Below are 19,526 nucleotides of genomic sequence, written 5' to 3'. Positions count from 1 at the left end.
GTAAACACATTTAACCTGATCCTCAGGTTTCTACATCGGGATTTTGTTTAATCAGATTTCTCTTCCTAGTGGAAAAGTGCAAACAAAGCTCTGCTCTGTTCACATTTTCTTATATTAAGTTTTACATCAAACTTCTGTCTGTTCAGCAATATTTACATCAATCTTTCATTTTTCCTACAGCATAAATACACAGACTGTCACAAACCCACTCTGATTTGGTTCATTTTGGTATTTTTTTAGTAACTCATGTCAAGTTTGACGTGGGAAGGAAAATGAGTCGTCCAGAAAAATATACATTTTTTTTCTCCCAGTAAGTTTTAGCCTAAACATTTAAAATGTATTTGAACATAAGACTGCATTGAGGAAAGACGTTAAAAACCAACATGACTAAATGAACTGTGATCACGTAAGGGGTTGTAATGCGATGGCTCTCTCTGCTTTTCTTTCTTTATATTGCAATTTCTCCACTGAGGGACTAATAAAGGTATTCTTATTCTTATGCTTAATAATCACAAACTGTGATAAGAACCAAAGATTTTAAAGTAAAAGTTGTTTTATGTATTCATAAAGTCAAATATAAATGCAGAAGTTGAGTTTTTCATGTGTGTCAAGTAATTGACAAGTTTTACACCGGATTCTATAGTATTCACACCTGTTTTGTCTCTGTAATCCACAAAATGTCTTCCCAAAAGCCTTCGGGATGAAGACATAAAATTAAGCTCCGTATTTTTGACTCAGACCTTGAATTTCTTTAGAACTTGAAGTGAACATGCTCCCGCCGCTCACTTCATAGAGCCGGTGTCGGTGCAGGATCGGCTCGGGTGCAGGATCGGCTCGGGGTCCTTCGGCTGCCGATGACGTCAAAGTAGTTGATTGGCTGAACATGAAGCTCACGGAAGTGACGTTATCACGTTATGATTTTGATTGGTCAGAACAAATTTGCAGTCGTAGTCTTAGCGGTTGTAGTCCTGTAGTCTAAAAATCAACACTTTTTGCAGAAAATATATTTGAATTTCTAAAGGAAATGTAAAATATGAGCAAATGATAAACGGTGACCCTCAAAACCTCTTGATGTTGATGAAATGGGGCAAAATAAAATATAAGAACTTTATTGAAAGACACCAAGCAATATTTTGAGTCAAAGAATGTATTTAGATAACAACTAAGGAAATATACAGACGAGCTCCACATTAATACAAACAGATGTGGCCTCACATATAAGAACTGTTCTATTGTTTGTCAGTCCGATGTTGGTTTTATGCAGTTTCACATTCTTTACAAAACAAAGATAATATGGTGTTTTATTAACAAATTGCAATTATAAAGAAAACATTTAGGTGTTAACAAACAAGAATTTATTAATAAAACTGCTGATGTCTTTCCAAAACGTATGTGTGAAAGCCGAGTAGATTTGCAGTAATGTGACGTCATCAGCGGGCGCTGGCACCCGAGCAGATCCTGTACCGACACCGGCTATTAGAGCGACCGACACATCACTAACATGTTAGCTAGCAAGATGGTTAAGATTAGGATAGGGGTGAGGGGAAGGTTAAATAACAAGAGGATAAGGTTAGGGTGAGGTACAATGAGCTTGTTTGGTGCCCTGGCTGCGGACATCCCATCGCGTCAGTTTTACGCTGCATTGGGATCTGCCGTCAGAAAAGGCAAAAAACCCTTTTCGCACATAAGTGACGAAAAAGGGCACTTTTGGCATCAGGGGTCTGACGCGGAGGAAGGCTGACCAAGCGTTTGTTTTTGACGCGCTGGGAGTGAGAATGTGTTGTGATTTTTGAAATCCTTTAGCCTACTTCATTTTTGTTGTGACTGGTTTTAATAAAATTTGGGATGCACGTGGACTAATATCAATACATCATATTAATACAGCAGTTATGGCTGATAACTTTATCTACCAATATTATATACGTAGAATTATATAAATATTATATACACTTGATTTTTAACTCTGTGAGCGACCACACCACCTAAATTACGTGCGGCACAGTACTATAGCTCCAGCATTACAGGAAGTGTGGTTATTTGCTGTCTTGCTGTTATAGTTATGAATGACTCGCTAAAGGAAGTAAAACGCCACGATTGACCCATTATTCACTTCATACTTATGTTTCACTTTAATATTGAGTTGTTGGTAATTGAAAATGTAGCTTGAGATTTTTTAAAGCCAACTTTTTGCTTCCAATTTACCATTCGCATTGTTAGCTCAACGTTAGCTTCTAGCCTACTTCACATGAGTAACATAAAGACATGCTGTGGCTACTTAGGTGTGCAAGAAATTACTTCTGGGTCGCTCCTGTTACTGGCTTTTTAAAAAACTCTGGAGCGTTTGACTACAGCGTTAGCTCGGCGCAGACTTGGTAACCTCACAGGCTCACAGATTGTAAACAAAGACTAATTCCCTCTTTTGTTTTTCTTAATAGAAGTAAAACTGACAACCAACCCCCCCCCCCCCCCCCCCCCCCAATCTGGCTGAGAAGGAAATCTGTTTCATTGTAACCTTCTTTCCAGCATGATCGAGACATTAGACTGTTTATTAATTATTTCACTGTAAAAATCTGACATATTTCTTCTTCCGGCTCTTGGAGGGTGCAGACGCTTTTTTCCTCCTCTCCTCCATGTCTTATCCTCAAGACCCTTTGTTTGTCTGGGTGTGCTGGGTGCACGGCTGCTTCTGCATTTTTTCTGGAAACTGAAATTCACTGAAATGGATTTCGTCAGTTGGTCTCTCAACATGATTGATAAAAAAATTCTACAATGAGAACGGGAGAAGGGGCTCCCGGATGCCCCTCCGGGACAGACCCAGTTGGGCATATCATGGACTCCTGGAAACAGTGGAACTTGATTTGTTTATCTCACCTGTCTGTGGAGGACTCTGAAGACATGTGGATATTCGTGGTGTTGGTGTCAGGTTTCCTGCTCATTGGCCTTGGAGGCTACCTGGCTTACCGGAAAATTAACGAGCTGTCGAGGAATATTGGCCTGATCCCAGAGCTCAGAGATGGTTTGCACCGCGCTGTGAATTCACAGACTCAAATAAATGTTGAGATGAATCGTAACCTTGGAGCTTTGGCCAAGATTCATTATTGGCACAAAAGATGGATGCCATCAAGGAGCGAGTGGACGAATCAACACGGATTGGGATAGATTAATGTCCATTATTGGGATTTTGAGAGGTTGAGGACCAACAAACTGTAAGACAGAGAGGAAATTATCTCTGTCTGGCCCCAAAACAATTTCTAATCGGAATCTGGCGCCCTTGAGCCTGCAAGGCTCCAATGAAAATCCCCCCCTCAGAAGATATGTGGAATGTGCCGTCGCAATGGCAACTCAACTCTGTCTCCTTTCCCAGCCTGGGCGGGACTGCAGGAAGGCCACTGAATCGTCCCAGGGTCACTGCAACCCTCCAACCCTCAATGCTCCTCCCCCTATCCACACTGAGGTGACATGCGCTGCTTATCGTGGCTGCAGGAACTGAAGTGGGGATAGTCCCAACCCACCACCCCACCTAGTGGACACTTATGTTGTGTAATGTCTGAAGTCTGTTGCATATCTGTCTGAGGTGTTTTTTTAAAGAGCGAAGCTGCCCTCCTGGTGGAGGGTAACTCTGAAATGTCTTTTTTTCCCTCCACCTGAACCAATCCTCATGCAACCCTCTTATCTCTATTAAGGTAGTGCGACTCAGGGTTGCGAATGACCACAGTCACCAATTCTTGTCATGTGTCTTGCTCATGTATGTCTGACCTCTGAATTGTGTGTACTGAAACTCTATTTTTCCTCTGGAATTAATAAAGTATCTTTTATTTGATTTGATATTGTACCTTTAATTAATCACTTGTAAATCATAATTTAACCATAAAGAGTTAGAGGAGTTGTAGGAGAGTTATGAGAGTTGTGATCACAGTAAAAAGCAAAAAACAGAAGAAATTTATAAGAAGCTGAAACATTTCATGACTGTGAGTGTTGCTGCTGGATGAAGTTAATCTAGAAGAAGTGATGGAGAGAAAAAAAGAGCCAATCTGAAGGTGAAGGAGGGGAGGAAGAGACGATGAGAGAGTGGAAAAAGACATGGAGATGGACAGACAGATAGACGAGGACGATGAAGACTGGACTGACTCCATCCAAGATAACAGATCGCTATGGCGACCTGCCTGTCAGTCAGTCTGTCAGCCACATCCATTCCTGGCCCCATTACTGCACTCTACCTCAGCCGGACGCACACAATGGACCCTCTGTGTGTGAGTACATGTGTGTGTCCTCACACACAGGATCATTAACAGGTAACCAAGCAGACCCCCCATCTCCTTCTCATCTTTTGACCCATGTATGAGTGACACTGGAGCCCCAGCGGCTCACCAGCCCTCCCATAGACATCACAGTGACACAAGGCTCTTTTTGATTGCGTGCAGTAGAGAATATGTTGGGGTCATGCAGCAATATGAGGTTCATTTCTTTTCTTTATTATTTTATGTACATTTTAAATAAATCCTTTTTAAACGTAATTTAGCTGTGGTCTCTATTATGAATGAAAGCCTTTCTGTGAAAAAAGCTCTGGAGCTCCTGTTTCAAGAGTAGAAGTTGGTCGGATGAGTAGAGGGCAGAAAACGGCAGGATTATTAGGCATTCTCATCAATATTTATGACATGCAAATGTAACACATCTGATTGGCTAACAGGAACCTGACTCTTCTGCTGCCTCCATTTGCTCAACAACATTAATGTTTTATCTCTACACAAATAACACAAGCTTAAAGGGGTTCTGCCATGTTGTGGATGTGGATTTGCTCAAACCACCAAATAGTTCCCTAGCGGAGCCCCAGCTGCAGCTCACCACTCCCCACGGAGATGGGTCAATTGCGGAGATGAATTTCACCAGTGTGTGATGAATTAATGGGACTTTAACTTTACTATTGGTCCCTCTGAGTTTTTCATGCAGGCTGAACATGAAAATAGTCTCCTACACCTATCTCCCGCATTAGCTTCTGACAGAAAATAGACGGTGAAACTAGGATTTGAAATGCCTGACAGATCTACGTCACACTGTCACTGAACATTCATGAACCCATCTTGAGTCACAATGAGGACGGCTGTTCCTGGTTTAGCTTCCAGGAATCAGCAAAGAACAACCAGATTAGTATAAGTTAACCATTAGCTTTAGCAACTTAACCATACAGCAGAATCCTCTAGGTTTGTGTTATTTGTGGAGATAAAACATCTATGATGCAGGTCAGTGGTAGAGATCCGACGCACTTACACAATCTGAGGCGAGATGTCCAAAAATCAGGAATTAGGCTCCAAATCCTGTCTTCTGAAGCTCAGCTATGATGTGGGTAACTACTAGTTCCTGGAAATGGTACACCAGTTAATTTACCTCCCGAAAGAGACTTAAGCCTGGGACACACCGGAGGCGGACGCGCCCAAGATTTTGAGAAGTCAAGTGGTCACACATGACGTACCGCTGAGTGCTTCTTGGAAAGTCGCGTGATAGTCACAACATCACACGGGACTTGAGAGCAAAAATCGGGAAGTGACTCTATTGTTTATACATGATCAGACTTGCCATCGTGTTTTGTGAGACTCTAATTCATAAAAAATTGGTAAGGACACTGTTTTTTAAAATATTTTAAGATCAATAGTACTTTAAAGTTATCAAAACTGCTGTTAGATTTGTGCCGCAAAGTAGTCTGTTGTAAAGTACTCCACGCTTGAGATAAAACCAGCGCCTATCTTCAGCGCCTCTGCGCGGCGCTTCTGTGTGCCCACTCTCATTAACTATAGTGGCTTCTATTTAAAATGACGGCGCATCGCGGCGCGTCCGCCTCCGGTGTGCCCCAGGCTTTACAAGGCATTCTTTCCAACTAGAGACCACTGCAAATATATTGATTAAACGAGCGAACCACACCTTTAACCTTAAACATGTAACATGATTAATGTTTCACTAAATATCTCAAAATCATCTGAAACCGCCATACAAAAACTGAAACTTTTTTTGTTTGCACAAGTTAATACAGAACGCTGATTAAATCACAAGTATAACGTCGGTACTTGACTGTGAAGCATTAATGCTAAAGGGCAAAAAAGGGCTTTTCAGGAGATAAACAAAGGTGAAATTCAATGAAGCTTGAATCCTGAATGTGTGTATGTTTATGAGAGTGTGTATGCAGGGTGGAGTGTGTGTGTGTGTGTGTGTGTGGGGGGGGGTGGGGGGGTGGGGGGGGAGGTGACATGTGAGTGTGTGTAGTGGGGGTTAAAGTAGAGATGAAAGGGCGGCCATTGCCTGCTGATGACTGATAGCATTCACCAGGGCTTTGGCTGATGTCTACCCTGATAACACAGAGGACAGCTTGGTTGGTCTTCAGGAAGCGGGGGACCTGAGAGCAGCCAATCAGGAGCCAGTAAAACCACCCAAAACTAGCTGGGTTTATCGTGTGTACGTAACTCGTGATATTAGCGAGTCGAAAACTCAGAAGGGATTTGGCCGAGCTCTTCAAAACCGACAACCTGCATGTGGGCAGTAAAGTTCATCTGGTTCTGGGCTACAGTTGTCACTGAAGCTATTTTTAAATTCTTTCCTACTTCACTTCCATCAGAGGAGTAATAGGAGCAATGTCCCATCTCCTCTGTTTCTCGTAACCCTTAAAATATCCTCAATCAGGAAAATATTTAAAATGTTAAAGCATGAGGTATAGCTAATGCTAATGTGGGCAATAAATAAACATTGTAAATGAACAGAGTGATGCATCTGTTTATGTAGAAGGAATCTGTGGTACTGATGGAGCAGCTGGTTGCAAATGTGTCCCAAGTGGAACATTCTAGCAACCGCCTCTAGCAATGATGAATATCATACAAAAGAGGACGGGGTAACACTTAGAAATGGTATCCAGCCTAAATGGTCCAGGGTGACAGGTGAACTAGGGCTTAATTGTGACTTGAGGTGATTTAGGTGATTTTTGGGAATCTTTATAATGTTATTGGTTAGTAACTAGGATCTGAGTGAGTAACATTTTATGAAATCTTTGCTGTTGGTGGTATTTGGATCTGTAAGCAGGGTAAACATGTCAGGACTCTTCTCTGAAATATGCACGCTTATGTGTGACAGGATTATTACCATCTGGGAAAATATTTTTCATAGTTTTTGTAGTCATGTAAACAAATCTTTCCCAAAAAAAACCCCATTTCTTTTCACTTCATTTTGAACTTTTTAGCTAAATTCTGGAGGAGATTAAATGCAAGAAATCCAGCATCTCTGCAGGAGGTCGTAAAAAAACATCTAAATACCACAACTTCTTTGGTCAATGTCAAAGTAGGGACACAGAAAAGCCCCGCTGGTCCATTCTCACCCACCTAAACAAAAACCTCTACAATGGCAAAGAGGTGGGGACAGGGGGACGAGGGGGGTCAAAGGGCACATGTTCCCAGAAAGACTCTTCGCCCGGTGTTTTGTAGTTTGGTTTAACAACCGGGCCAGGGCTAAACAGCATGACAACAGGCATGTCTGTAAAAACAAACAATCCCCACTTTGTGTTTCACTGCGAGTTTGCTGAAAATCTTTGGAGAACAGCAAAGAGCTGCATTTTATGGTGCACTCTGCGAGTAACTTGGTTTTTACAACTAAAGCTCCTGTGGGCCTGAGAAAATGTGCTGCTATATGTGTTTAAAAACAAAATCAAATGCATCCCGTTCTGCAGTTTGTAGAGGTGTTGAGCTGATCGATGCTATCATTCACAGAGATGAAACAAAATGCCACCAGAACCTTGAATTTATGATTAATGACACACAGAGCTCTCCGCTGCACAAACATTATTATCTCGTGTAAGGGGTTCAGTTGATTCAGTTCCTGAAGCAGCAGTTAAAGAACAAACAGAGGAGGGATGTCGACGCTGCTGATAACTCTCAAAGCAAACGTTTGCAACTTCATTGAGGAGGAGGAGGAAAACGGTTCCTACCAGGCAGACACAGGTGATGCAGGGGTTGTCGGTGATGTTGGGGATGTGCAGAACTTCTCCTTCATTATCACAGCTGGCTTCAGTGCCTGCAAACGACAGGAGGACGAGGCAGAATTAATGCACAGAATAGGGTTCTGCATTCCGTCTCTGACCAGTCAGATGAAGAATAAACACTTAAAACGCTGGTTAAGAGAGGCTTTTCTGGAGCATTTCTGACACATTGAGATCACATGATGGCAACCAATGAATAAAAAATCACCTCTGAAATGTAGAATCCTGGAAAAACCTCATCCAATCATTGTGAACATCCCGTTCTTAATAACTGGGTCCTGATCCATCCATCATACTACCCTATGACCTTCCCTCCCCTCTCTGCAGATACCCCTCTTGGTGCACAAATCGTGCGTTCTTGGCTTGGAGCAGCTAAACAGGAAGTGAAAACAGAGCCGGGGTAGCTATTTTAGCTACAGTTACAGTAGCGTTACATTATGAATAATGTGAGACCATGGATAGAAAAGGTAAGCCAAGGTTGGGTTTTTATGGTTATTTGACAATATCTGTTGCATCTGGGGGCGTGGCCTATGAGGAGGAGACTGGCGAAATGGGGTTGGACCTTTAAATACAGGTGCTGGCCAGTAAATTAGAATATCATCAAAAGGTTGAAAATATTTCAGTAATTCCATTCAAAACGTGAAACTTGTACATTATATTCATGCAGTGCACACAGACCAATGTATTTCCAATGTTCATTACATTTAAATTTGATATTCATAAGTGACAACTAATGAAAACTCCAAATTTGGTATCTCAAAAAATTAGAATATTCTGAAAAGGCTGAATATAGAAGACACCTGCTGCCACTCTAATCAGCTGATTTACTCAAAACACCTGCAAAGGCCTTTAAAAGGTCCCTCAGTCTTGTTTTGAAGGCACCACAATCATGGGGAAGACTTCTGACTTAACAGCTGTCCAAAAGACAATCATTGACACCTTGCACAAGGAGGGCAAGACACAAAAGGTGATTGCTAAAGAAGCTGGCTGTTCGCAGAGCTCTGTGTCCAAGCACATTAACAGACAGGCGAAGGGACGGAAAAAATGTGGTAGAAAAAAGTGTACAAGCTCTAGGGATAACCGCACCCTGCAGAGAATTGTGACGACAAACCCATTCAAAAATGTGGGGGAGATCCACAAAGAGTGGACTGCAGCTGGAGTCAGCGCTTCAAGAACCACCACGAGGAGACTCATGAAAGACATGGGATTCAGGTGTCGCATTCCGTGTGTCAAGCCACTCTTGAACAAGAAACAGCGCAAGAAGCGTCTCGCCTGGGCCAAGGACAAAAAGGACTGGACTGATGCTGAGTGGTCCAAAGTTATGTTTTCTGATGAAAGCAAGTTCTGCATTTCCTTTGGAAATCAAGGACCCAGAGTCTGGAGGAAGAGCGGAGAAGCACAGAATCCACGTTGCATGAGGTCCAGTGTAAAGTTTCCACCGTCAGTGATGGTGTGGGGTGCCATGTCATCTGCCGGTGTTGGCCCACTCTGTTTCCTGAGGTCCAGGGTCAATGCAGCCGTCTACCAGGAAGTTTTAGAGCACTTCATGCTTCCTGCTGCTGACCAACTTTATGGGGATGCAGACTTCACCTTTCAACAGGACTTGGCACCTGCACACAGTGCCAAAACCACCAGCACCTGGTTCAAGGACCATGGTATCCCTGTCCTTGATTGGCCAGCAAACTCGCCTGACCTTAACCCCATAGAAAATCTATGGGGTATTGTGAAGCGGAGGAGGCAATACGCTAGACCCAACAATGCAGAGGAGCTGAAGACGACTATCAGAGCAACCTGGGCTCTCATAACACCTGAGCAGTGCCACAGACTGATCGAGTCCATGCCACGCCGCATTACTGCAGTTATTGAGGCAAAAGGAGCCCCGACTAAGTATTGAGTGCTATACATGCACATTCTTTTCATGTTCATTCTTTTCAGTTGGCCAACATTAGAGAAACAAACATTTTTTCATTGGCCTTTAGAATATTCTAATTTTCTGAGATACCAGATTTGATGTTTTCATTGGTTGTCACCTATAAATATCAAAATTAAACGTAATAAACATCGGAAATACATTGGTCTGTGTGCATTGCATGAATATAATGTACAAGTTTCACGTTTTGAATGGAATTACTGAAATATTTTCAACCTTTTGATGATATTCTAATTTACTGGCCAGCACCTGTAGTGCTTTTTAAAAATAAAGTTTGCTAGAAGAGCTTTTGAGTTTTTTTTACTAAGCTAAACAGACAGACACTTGTTGATGCTAAAATCAGGTGCACATTAATATTTTCTCTTTTATTCTCTTGAACTTTTCTTCCTTATCTTCATTCGTCCAGGTAAAAGTACCGACATTTAAACCCAGGTCTTAAAAACATGAGTCAGTCAGTTTGTTACGAGTGCAAAACGTAATCTGAACCGACGACAGGAAACGACCCCAAAACACAAGGGTTTATGGGTAAAAGCAGACAGATGTCAACATCTCTGAGCCAGCAGTTCCTGCTGTTCTGCAGAGCGATGAAATGTGCTCCAGACGGACGCTCCGATGTTTACTCGTGCGTCGGATCGGTTTAACACCCCACGGTGATGCTGATGGGAAAAATATTATTGCATGGCAGCAAGTCCATGCATGGGCGCAGATGTGGAATAGATATTAGGATGGTGCTGCAAATTTATTCCTGTTTATCCAAGTTTTCCTGCAATAGATCACACAGCATGAGGAGAGGGAGACGTCACTTTGTTTCTGGGGAAAACTGAAGAAAATCCTTTTTGCTGTCCTTGTAACGGGGATGACTCAAAAACTAAAGGTGTTAATTACAAATCCACCTGAAGCCATGTTGGCTCTCAGGTTGATGAAGAGGACACCTTCCATCCATCCATCCATCCATCCATTTTCATCTGCTTATCCGGAGTCGGGTCACGGGGGCAGTAGCCTAAGGCGAGAGGCCCAGACTTCCCTCTCCTCAGCCACTTGGGCCAGCTCCTCCGGGGAAATCCCAAGGCGTTCCCTGGCCAGGTGAGAGACATAGTCCGTCCACCGTGTCCTGGGTCTACCTTTAGGTCTCCTCCTGGTTGGACGTGCTCGGAAAACCTCACCAGGGATGCATCCAGGGGGCATCCTGACCAGATGCCCGAGCCACCTCAACTGGCTCCTCTCGATGTGGAGGAGCAGCGGGTCTACTCTCAACCCCTCCCGAATGACTGAGCTTCTCACCCTATCTCTAAGGGAGAGCCCAGCCACTCTTCGGGGAAACTCATTTCGACCGCTTGTATCCGCAATCTCGTTCTTTCGGTCACTACCCAAAGCTCATGACCATAGGTGAGGGTAGGAACGTAGATCGACCGGTAAATCGAGTTTCACCTTCTGACTCAGCTCTCTCTTCACCACGACAGACCGGTACAAAGCCCGCATCACTGCATCACCAATCCACCTGTCCATCTCACGCTCCAGTTTTCCCTCATTCGTGAACAAGACCCCGAGATACTTAAACTCCTCCACTTGGGGCAGGACCTCATCCCTGACCCGGAGAAGGCATTCTACCCTTTTCTGAATCAAGTCCATGTTCTCAGATTTAGAGGAGTTGATTCTCATCCCAGCTGCTTCACACTCGGCTGCGAACCGCTCCAGCGAAAGCTGAACATCACGTTCTGATGAAGCCAACAGGGCCACATCATCTGCAAAAAGCAGAGACCTGATCCTCAGGCCACCAAAACGGATGCCCTCCATACCTTGGCTGCGCCTAGAAATCCTGTCCATAAAGGTTATGAACAGAATCGGTGACAAAGGGCAGCCTTGGCGGAGTCCAACTCTCACTTGGAATGAGCCCAACGTACTGCCGGCAATGCGGACCAAGCTTTGACACCAGTCATACAGGGACCTAGCAGCCCGTATCAGAGGGCCTGGTACACCATACTCCCGGAGTACCCCCCACAGGGCCCCCTGAGGGACGTGGTCATACGCCTTCTCCAAATCCACAAAACACATGTAGAATGGTTGGGCAAATTCCCACGCACCCTCCAGGATCCCCCTAAGGGTATAGAGCTGGTCCAGTGTTCCACAGCCGGCGACGAAAACCACATTGCTCCTCCTGAATCTGAGGTTCAACAATCCGATGGACCCTCCTCTCCAGAACCCCTGAATAGACCTTACCAGGAAGGCTCAGGAGTGTGATCCCCCTGTAGTTAGAACACACCCTGCGGCCCCCCTTTTTAAATAAGGGGACCACCACCCCGGTCTGCCAGTTCAGTGGGACTGCCCCGATGTCCACGCAATATTGCAGAGCCGCGTCAGCCAACACAGCCCCACAACATCCAGAGCCTTAAGGAACTCCGGGCGGAACTCATCCACCCCCTGGAGCCTTGCCACAGAGGACCTTTTTAACCACCTCAGTGACCTCAGCACCAGAGATTTGAGAGGCCAACCCAAAGTCCCCACACTCTGCTTCCTCATAGGAAGACGTGTCGGTGGGATTGAGGAGGTCTTCGAAGTATTCTGCCCACGGATCCGCAACGTCCTGAGTAGAGGTCATCAGCACACCGTCCCCACTATAGATAGTGTTGGTAGCGCACTGCTTTCACCCCCTGAGGCACCGGATGGTGGACCAGAATCTCCTCGAAGCCGTACGGAAGTCTTGCTCCATGGTCTCACCGAACTCCTCCCATGCCCAGGTTTTTGCCTTGGCGACCGCCCGAGATGCGTTTCGCTTGGACTGCCTGTACCCGTCAGTTGCCTCTGGAGTCCCACAGGCCAAAAAGACCTGACAGGACTCTTTCTTCAGCTTGACAGCATCCCTAGCTGCCGTTGTCCACCAGCGGGTTTGGGGGTTGCCACCACGACAGGCACCAACGATCCTGCGACCACAGCTCTGGTCGGCCGCCTCAACAATGGAGGCACGGAACAGGGTCCATTTAGACTCAATATCCCCCGCCTCCCCCGGAACATTTTGGAAGTTCTGTCGGAGGTGGGAATTGAAGCTCCTTCTGACAGGAGACTCTGTCAGACGTTCCCAGCAGACCCTCGTGATACATTTGGGCCTGCCTGGTCTGACTGGCATCCTCCCCCACCATCTGAGCCAACTCACCACCAGGTAGTGGTCAGTTGACAGCTCCGCTCCTCTCTTCACCCGAGTGTCGAAGACATGCGGCCGCAGGCCAGACGAAACAACAACAAAGTCGATCATCGAGCTGCGGCCTAAGGTATCCTGGTGCCAAGAGCACATATGGACACCTTTATGTCTGAACATGGTGTTCATTCTGGACAATCCATGACTGGCACAGAAGTCCAATAACAAAACACCACTCGAATTCAGATCAGGGGGACCATTCCTCCCAACCACACCTCTCCAGGTCTCACTGTCATTGCCCACCTGAGCGTTAAAGTCCCCCGGCAGAACGAGGGAGTCAAGAGGACACCTTGTCCCATCATAAACAACTAAAGTCCGGAGGATCTTTATTCCATTGTTTCAGAAAGGCAATAACTTCTAATCCATCCTTTTTTATATAGTTCATCTGTGTATTTCACTCATCAGTCAATAACTTTAATTCCACTTGAATTTGGAGACGGTTCTTATACAAAAGTCGCCTCAGTGCATCCTTGATGTTGCCAAGCCCAACACTGAGGTGGCAAATGAATCACTTCATTCTCATCAATATTACCAAGATTGCCTCATTTAATTTTCAAAACCGAAGTAGGGAGTATTTGGAAATAATTTCCCTCCACTGACTGAACCATTCAAGTAATAAATAATTTCCTGTTTTTTATTTGTGCCATCTAAAATAACTCCTCATTGAGCCAATGTTTGTCCATTCTCTAGACTTAGTCTTGGAGCTCCTCAGGGTTTTGTGCTTGGATTAAAACTTTATTTATGCTTCTAACTTTGTCCTCCTTGTGTCTCATTTAGTATTGTCTATTCCCTGTCTGTTCAGAACCCAGACAGTCAAAGCTTAAGGTCCACCCTGGTTCTGGTGAAGGTTTCGCCCTGTTAAAGGGTTCTTCTTGTTTAACATGTTTGAGATGAACAGTTGTTATATAAATGACTCGGTATTGATCTAAGAACTATTGCTCAACTGTAAAGGACGTTGATATGGACTCATGATGTAAATGTGGATTTAAATTGAAAGAAATTTAAAGCCACATGGGTCAATTCGATTTCTTGTATCAGTGTACGGTTATCCCTGACCTGATTGGTTTGTCGATAGGTCAACATGGATTAACCATTTTTTAACCTAGTTTCCCAACTCAAAACTGCAGACCTTTGGTGATATTTAAAGTCTAAAGAGCAGCTTTTTCTTGCTGGTTCAGCACTGCTGTTCCACCAGCAGTAAAAACATCAAAAAGCTTCATAACTTTGCAGCAGTTCTGCCAACTAAATCAGGACATTAAATAAAAAACTCCTCACAGGTGTTGCTCTAATACCGATACTGGCTGAAATTTACAGAAAACCTTCAGGTCCATGATGGCGTAAACCTGACGAATGGAAGATAAATCTCAGTAGCAGCGGGTTGTGTCGTCTAAGTTTAGCAGTAAACCAGCTTGTGGATTCGAACCTTGCCGACTCCACCACCGCCGTAAAATTTACAACCTTCGAGAGTAATTAAACTGGCAGGGCGAGAAGCTGTTTGTCTCATTCTCATAGATTTGTTCAACAACTTGTTTATTGTTTATCCAAACTCACAAAATATATTCTCTAATCTTTGTTCAATCAGGGTATCCTTGAAGATTAAAATCCCAACATCCCTCTAACTGGTTTTGTTTCTCTTTCATCCTAAATCCACTAGTTTCATACAAACCAACTCAGGAAAATCATTTAGATTTCTCACGTGAGTAAAAGTATGAATCCTTCATTTATGGGGTTCCTTTCAGTTAAAAAAGTACATACGCACAATTTTGTTCTTAAATATTTACACGTTAAATTTGTTTTTCTTTTCTTGATTTGGAGGTATATCCTGTCAAAACAGAGTCGGCATGTTAAATAGTGTTTTCTGTTTAAAGTAACCAGTGAAAATACACAAAATCTATCTCAAGTATCCTGGGCCTGTGAATAACAAGAGCTCTTTTGTAGGCAACGACATAACTGGTGAGAACTGCTGCTTTTAGTACTTCATAGGAATTATAGATATGTAGAATTTAGTGAACATTGGTAAAAGAACCTTTGTTTAGTGTATTTTGGGATATTTGTCAGTCACATTTTCAGTTCTCTGACTGATCAGATATAGACAAGATGAGGATGTTAGTTTCCTGTAAATGATCCTTTGTAACTTCCTTCGGGGGCAAAGGTGAACAACTGAATGTGTTGAATGTACATTTTAAGAGATGAAAAATTAAAGTTGACTTAAACCAGAAGTGATGCTTTACGGTCAGTATAAACAGCTTTAGACCTCCACCACCACCTGCTGCTCTGACAGTACACTCCTCAGAAGTTTCCTGATCTGTTCTTCCAGGAGAATGAATCCCATCTGCTGGGGTTCGGGTGAGTAGTCTCTCCAGCACCGATGCACGTGTTTGACATCAATCTGCTTTTGCCTCCCATCAAATGTTTCAATTAAAAAGCCGGAATTAACCCTCACATAAACAATCCGTTCTGCTTTTTATTCCCCTCATGTTTAGATCTGTGTCTCCAAATCATCACTTGTCAATGAGAGTTGCTGTAGTCATGGCAACACCACAAACAACTAATTAGGAGACACAAACAAACAAGCTCTAATTGAATCTGGTGAATTTGGTCAGTGAAACGCAGCGTAAAGACGCACGGACATCATCAGTTCTTTCATCCTTCCCTAACGAACGATTTCCCAACAAGGATGTCAACAAAAATCAGCAAACTTGGGAGAGGGAGCGCGTTTGATGCATGAAATCCGAACAGGATGGAGGGCAGAGCAGCGCTGGTAAACCAAAGCTGGTTAAAGAAAACGTCCAATGCTAAAAACACTCTGATGAGATTATTTTATTCATGAACGCCTCAGAAACCCAAATCACTGGGTTTGATTTAAATAAGAAATCACTTAAACATGTTCTGCAGCAAAAAAGACATCAGATTATGTGAATATCATCAAATGTGTGCTAAACTACAACAATCCCACAGATTAAATCAATTCTGCTAATTAAATCTAGGCGTTTACTTTTTATCTCAGTTCAGAAAAATGATCTGTATATTTTACATGAACTAAAAACAAATTGCATTAATATCATAACAAATGAAATAGATAGGGGTTATCTTTCATGTGTTTACTTGTTTTCTGGTGATTTTGCGCAGAATTTAAACGATCCGAAGGTGATTTGGCGCAGGATTCCAAAAGGAGCCAAAAGAGCGCATGAGACGCGGCGGCAGACTGAACAACCGGCGGTTTGAGGAGATTTTACGCACGGTGGGAGTTTGTGATGTGTTATTATCATCCCTTTAATCTTACCTGTAATTAGCGCAGAGGAAGAGTGGGGTGTTTGTAGCAGCCACAAAAAGCAGCAGAAAACCCTACAGGTGGACCAGGAGGAAGGCTTCAGGCTGCGGGGAAACATTCTCCAGGAAGAGGACGACAAAAGATCAAAGTTTATTAAAAACGGATGAATAAAAACAGAACTATTCCAATCTTCTCTTCTTTAAAATGGGTATAAATCCAGTCGGCGCCCGGAGAGCCTCCTCTGTTAGTTAATTAGTTCGTTGTGAAGCGACCATCAGCCAGACGCGCGATAATTACAGCGAGATTAAAATGACAAAGACGCGCCGGCAGACAGGAGACAGCGCGGCTGCTGCTGCTGCTGCTGCTGCTGCACATGTCCTGCGCTCCAATCCAGAGCCCACAAACCCCGCTCATGTGAGGATCCAGCTGGAGTTTGGTGCAGCTCAAGTCAAAAACTGACTGACCCAGATGAACTGCGCTCAGAGGAAAAGGCGCAATGATGCAGAGGGAAAAAAGTCTAAATCTCTGGTCGAAAAGTCTTTAAAATGTTTCGATTCGCGCACAAAGTCCCAGAAATCCTCTGTGCACGTGGATGGAGGAGTGAGCTGCTGCAAACTGCGTCTCCACTGATATTAAAACGGAGCTGGTGTCGGAGCGCACCGCGGAGCTCAAAGTCCTGCCTCCTCTGCGCAGACCGGGACCTCCTCCATGCCTCCAGACTTCTCCCAAAATTCCCAGACCCCCTCTGGTCCGCATCTCCTGCTCGTCCACGCCTCGGTTTGTTGTTTAATAATAACAAGTATCCGTTTCGATTCGTCAGCTCCTGTGTGCTGAAAATTGTGTCTGAGCGAGGAAGAACGGTCTCTCTTTTGCATCCAGTTGCAGAGTCTCGCGCCTCTACGTTGTGCTTTTAAAAATGAAAAGCAAATATGAGATAAGTAGCCTAATAGAGGGGGTGAAGTTGGTTAAACTGCTGCAAATGAAAATGCTGAACTAAAGACAGTATAAAATGTACTTTGATGCAGAGTTGTTCTTGATTTCAATCACGTTTCCTTTTATCTCGTTTTGACAGAAAATCACTAAGAAGTAAAAGTTTTACTGCAATCAAATAATTCCACGAGGAACCGAAAACAGTTTGATGTCTGACTTTTAAGGACAAGTGTCATTGATCCAGATTATGTTGCAAAAAAGGTTGCTGTTTTGACCTCTTAAATTTTAAAGACAGCATTTGTGATTTAATAGATTATCCTGGTAACATCTGAGGAGTTTGTATGTTTGTGGTAGGGGGGTCACATTTTCAATAAATTATTCACATTTTTTCTCCCATCATGAAGTACACAGACACACACCACTTCTCACATCCAGAGAACTCATATGCTCCCAGCTACATGTCAAATCCGTGCTCCATCCTCCCTGATACAATATTTTACAATCTGGGTCAGATGAAGTCTGACCTTTGCTCGTTTCACAAAACACTTTCAACACACTAACCTCAGATGAGACCCTCTTGAAAAAAAACTAGCTAAATCAGCTTAACCGCTCACCACCTACACACTCTGTCCTGTGACTACCTCTGCTGCAGCATCAGGGATGATTCAACGCTGCATCCAGTTGAAAACAGAAATAACCGTTTTATTTGCTTGCATCAGACCCGTCTGAGAAAGATGCTGAAGTACATTTCCTACGAGCACAAGATCCATCTCCAAATGTGGCTGTTTAACGACTGAGAGGCTGCTCATGAAGTTTTAATGACTGGCTGTCAGCTGAGACCACAACAGAAAATACTTTAATACAACGTTACTGAGTTCAATCCAGTTTCTGACTTTATTTTATTCTGTGCGCTCTACACCAAACGTGTACTAAACACAGCATCTAATCAGATTGTGAGTCGTGCTGCAGCTCTAATCCACCCTAACGTTCAGGAGAACACACCTCCTCTTGTTAAAACCCTAAATGTTCCATCACAATAGAAACTCCTCCACATTTCAGCATGATGTCATAAATCTGCAGCCTGGAGTCAACATTAAAGTCGTTTCTGACAGATGAGACAGGCTGCATGACACTGCCTGTGTGTGCGCGTGTGTGTGTGTGTGTCTGGCCTCTAAAGTGAAGCCCATCAGAAGCTCAGACGGGGAGGAAAAGCGAGTCATCAAAGAAATAATTAGGACCCACCCAGCAGCTTTTAACTGGGCTTCAGCGGGTGCTGGAAACACACACACCACCACAGGCGCGGTCGAGGTGTGTGTATGAAATAGAAACAGATAAAGAGAGGGTGAAAATGTAACCATCTGTGTGTTGAAGAGGGGGAAAGATGTATCAGCATAAGAAATAGTTTACCTTAAAAACATTTAAAACTGTTTAAAATACAAGATTTGTTTAAAAATGCTCAAATTAAATGAAACTAAAAAGGGAAAGGTGCATCCAGGTGTGATTGATGTTGACCACTAGATGGCAACAGAGAGGAAGGGGGTTGACCTGATTTGACCACATCATTAGGAAAGCTCCACTGTTTGAGGCTGCATTCACGCACCTGCTGCAGCTTTAAGGAAGTCCTGACAGCAGATGAACACTTCCACTCAGACGAGGAGTTCTGCAACCTGTGGCTCTTTGGCTCCTCTGAAGTGGCTTCTTACTGAGCAAAAGTAAAATGAACCTGGAGCAAGCCAGTAATCATTTCAGGAACAGAGGAAGCAAAATGTGGTTTTAGATTATTTTTTAACCAAAATGTGTTTTAAGTACAATTTGCCCCCCCAAATCACCAAAGAAATACAACTTTTTCAACATTTAACAGCCAAGCTGCATTCAAAGCTATCATTTTGGACTTTTTATGGAATATTACTAAATTTAAAAGCATCAAAATGTATTACAGTCACATACATAAATGTATTATTATAGTCGTGTACCTTCAGGAATGAAAGCAAATACAAGTTCAGGTTATCTGAGGACTTTTAGGTAATAAATACCCACCAACCTGATGCATACCTTTAATTTTATTGTCTTTCTTAAATACAATAACGTGAAACTTTTTTTACTTAATCTCAAAACATGTTGTGTAATTTAGTCTATTAAAATGTTTATGTCTGAACTGAAGTTTAGATGGTTATCTCATGGGAAAACAAAAAAGTTG

General features: G+C 43.4%; 1 protein-coding gene across 1 annotated transcript in view; it reads right to left on the bottom strand.

Annotated features, from left to right (window-relative positions):
* Positions 1-17,285, bottom strand: part of bmper (BMP binding endothelial regulator) — a 38,534-nt gene extending 21,249 nt beyond the window's left edge. Inside the window, exons 1-2 of the mRNA XM_070551838.1 lie at positions 16,412-17,285; positions 7,958-8,043 (exon numbers count right to left, since the gene is read on the bottom strand). Coding sequence (XP_070407939.1) covers positions 7,958-8,043; positions 16,412-16,517 — 192 coding nt within the window. The 5' untranslated portion in view covers positions 16,518-17,285. The remainder of the gene's footprint in view (positions 1-7,957; positions 8,044-16,411) is intronic.
* Positions 17,286-19,526: the final 2,241 nt, after the last annotated feature.

This window comes from Nothobranchius furzeri, chromosome 5, assembly GCF_043380555.1.
Source record: "Nothobranchius furzeri strain GRZ-AD chromosome 5, NfurGRZ-RIMD1, whole genome shotgun sequence".
Classification (NCBI taxonomy): domain Eukaryota; kingdom Metazoa; phylum Chordata; class Actinopteri; order Cyprinodontiformes; family Nothobranchiidae; genus Nothobranchius; species Nothobranchius furzeri.
Note: the sequence above shows the minus strand (reverse complement) of the source record. Positions and strands in the feature narration are given on the sequence as shown.